We start from the raw sequence: 1175 nt of genomic DNA, 5'->3' as shown, positions 1-1175 counted from the left end.
TCATAGTGAGTACTTAATAATTACTGAATGAGTGAATGTAAGATCTGGAGTGTTTTTTGGCTTTTTTTCATTCCATTCAGTGTAATAATTGACTTTCCCTCTCCTTCCACAAGCCCACTATAACAAAAATAGTAGGTATGTAAATTGACGGTATGATTCAGAAAGAAAAAAAGTAGAGTGGATAAAATACTTCTCTTTTGTGGTAGTTTTGAATGTTTAAAATGAAAATAGAAATTTGACGAAATAGAAATTTGACATTCCTTCAAAGACAATCCATTTTTAATCACAAGTTGTTTTTGAAGATCCAGATTTTGAGATTTGGGTAATGTCATTATATGTATAGTAATGTAGTTTAATTATTGAAGGACAAAGTTAAAATAAACTCACCTGTAGCAAGCATCTGGTTGTTGATAGAGCAAGTTTCCAAGGCTTTGAGGTACCAACTTTCCACCTAATGAAAACCCACTTGATAAGTAATGTTGTCTTAGAATAATGTCGTCATAGACTAATTTTTTACTGCATGAAATCAGTTTTGGAGTAAATGTGGTATAAAAAGAAGTATTTTAGAAATCTGCCTATACTTTAAATTAGTTACTATTTATTGAACACCTATGTGCACCGTAGTGAAGGACTCAGAGAATAGAGTCTTTATTCTTGAGGAGCACACAATCTAGTGTTTTTCTAATAATGTAAAAGTAGCAATTGCCTGATAGCTATCAGTCACTGCTTTTATTTATAGTCGCACTGGACTTACCCTAAAAGAATTTTGGTAAACAAGTGAGATTTATTTTTATTCATTTATTTATTTTTTTTTTTTCCCAGAAGATGACAGGTAAGGGGATTTTAACCCTTGACTTGGTGTTGTCAGCACCATGCTCTCCCAAGGGAGCCATGTGCTGGCCCTGTGAGATTTATTTTTAAAATTTATTTTTATAAACACACTATAATTTATATTCCTTGCCAGTAGGTGCAGCAACAAAGAGAATAGGTAGAGAGCTGAGAGAAAAATCTAGACTACTGAAAATGTTTGGTAGGTTTTAAAGGATTATTAAGCTTCATTATTTTTATTTATTTATTTTTTCAAAAGATGACTGGTAAGGGGATCTTAACATTTGACTTGGTGTTGTCAGCACCATGCTCTCCCAAGTGAGCTAACCGGCCATCCCTATATAGGG

The 1175-nt window shown here is 32.9% G+C and overlaps 1 protein-coding gene across 1 annotated transcript in view; it reads right to left on the bottom strand.

The window, feature by feature from the left end:
- The window catches only part of LCTL (lactase-like), a gene marked incomplete at its 5' end in the record, with an annotated part of 4892 nt that overhangs the window by 2047 nt on the left and 1670 nt on the right, over window positions 1-1175 (bottom strand). The window contains one exon of the mRNA XM_008594649.1: window positions 388-451. Within this exon, the coding sequence (XP_008592871.1) occupies window positions 388-451 (64 nt within the window). The remainder of the gene's footprint in view (window positions 1-387; window positions 452-1175) is intronic.

This window comes from Galeopterus variegatus, unplaced genomic scaffold (assembly GCF_000696425.1).
Source record: "Galeopterus variegatus unplaced genomic scaffold, G_variegatus-3.0.2 Scaffold11237, whole genome shotgun sequence".
Classification (NCBI taxonomy): domain Eukaryota; kingdom Metazoa; phylum Chordata; class Mammalia; order Dermoptera; family Cynocephalidae; genus Galeopterus; species Galeopterus variegatus.
This window is presented reverse-complemented; position numbering and strand designations above follow the sequence as displayed.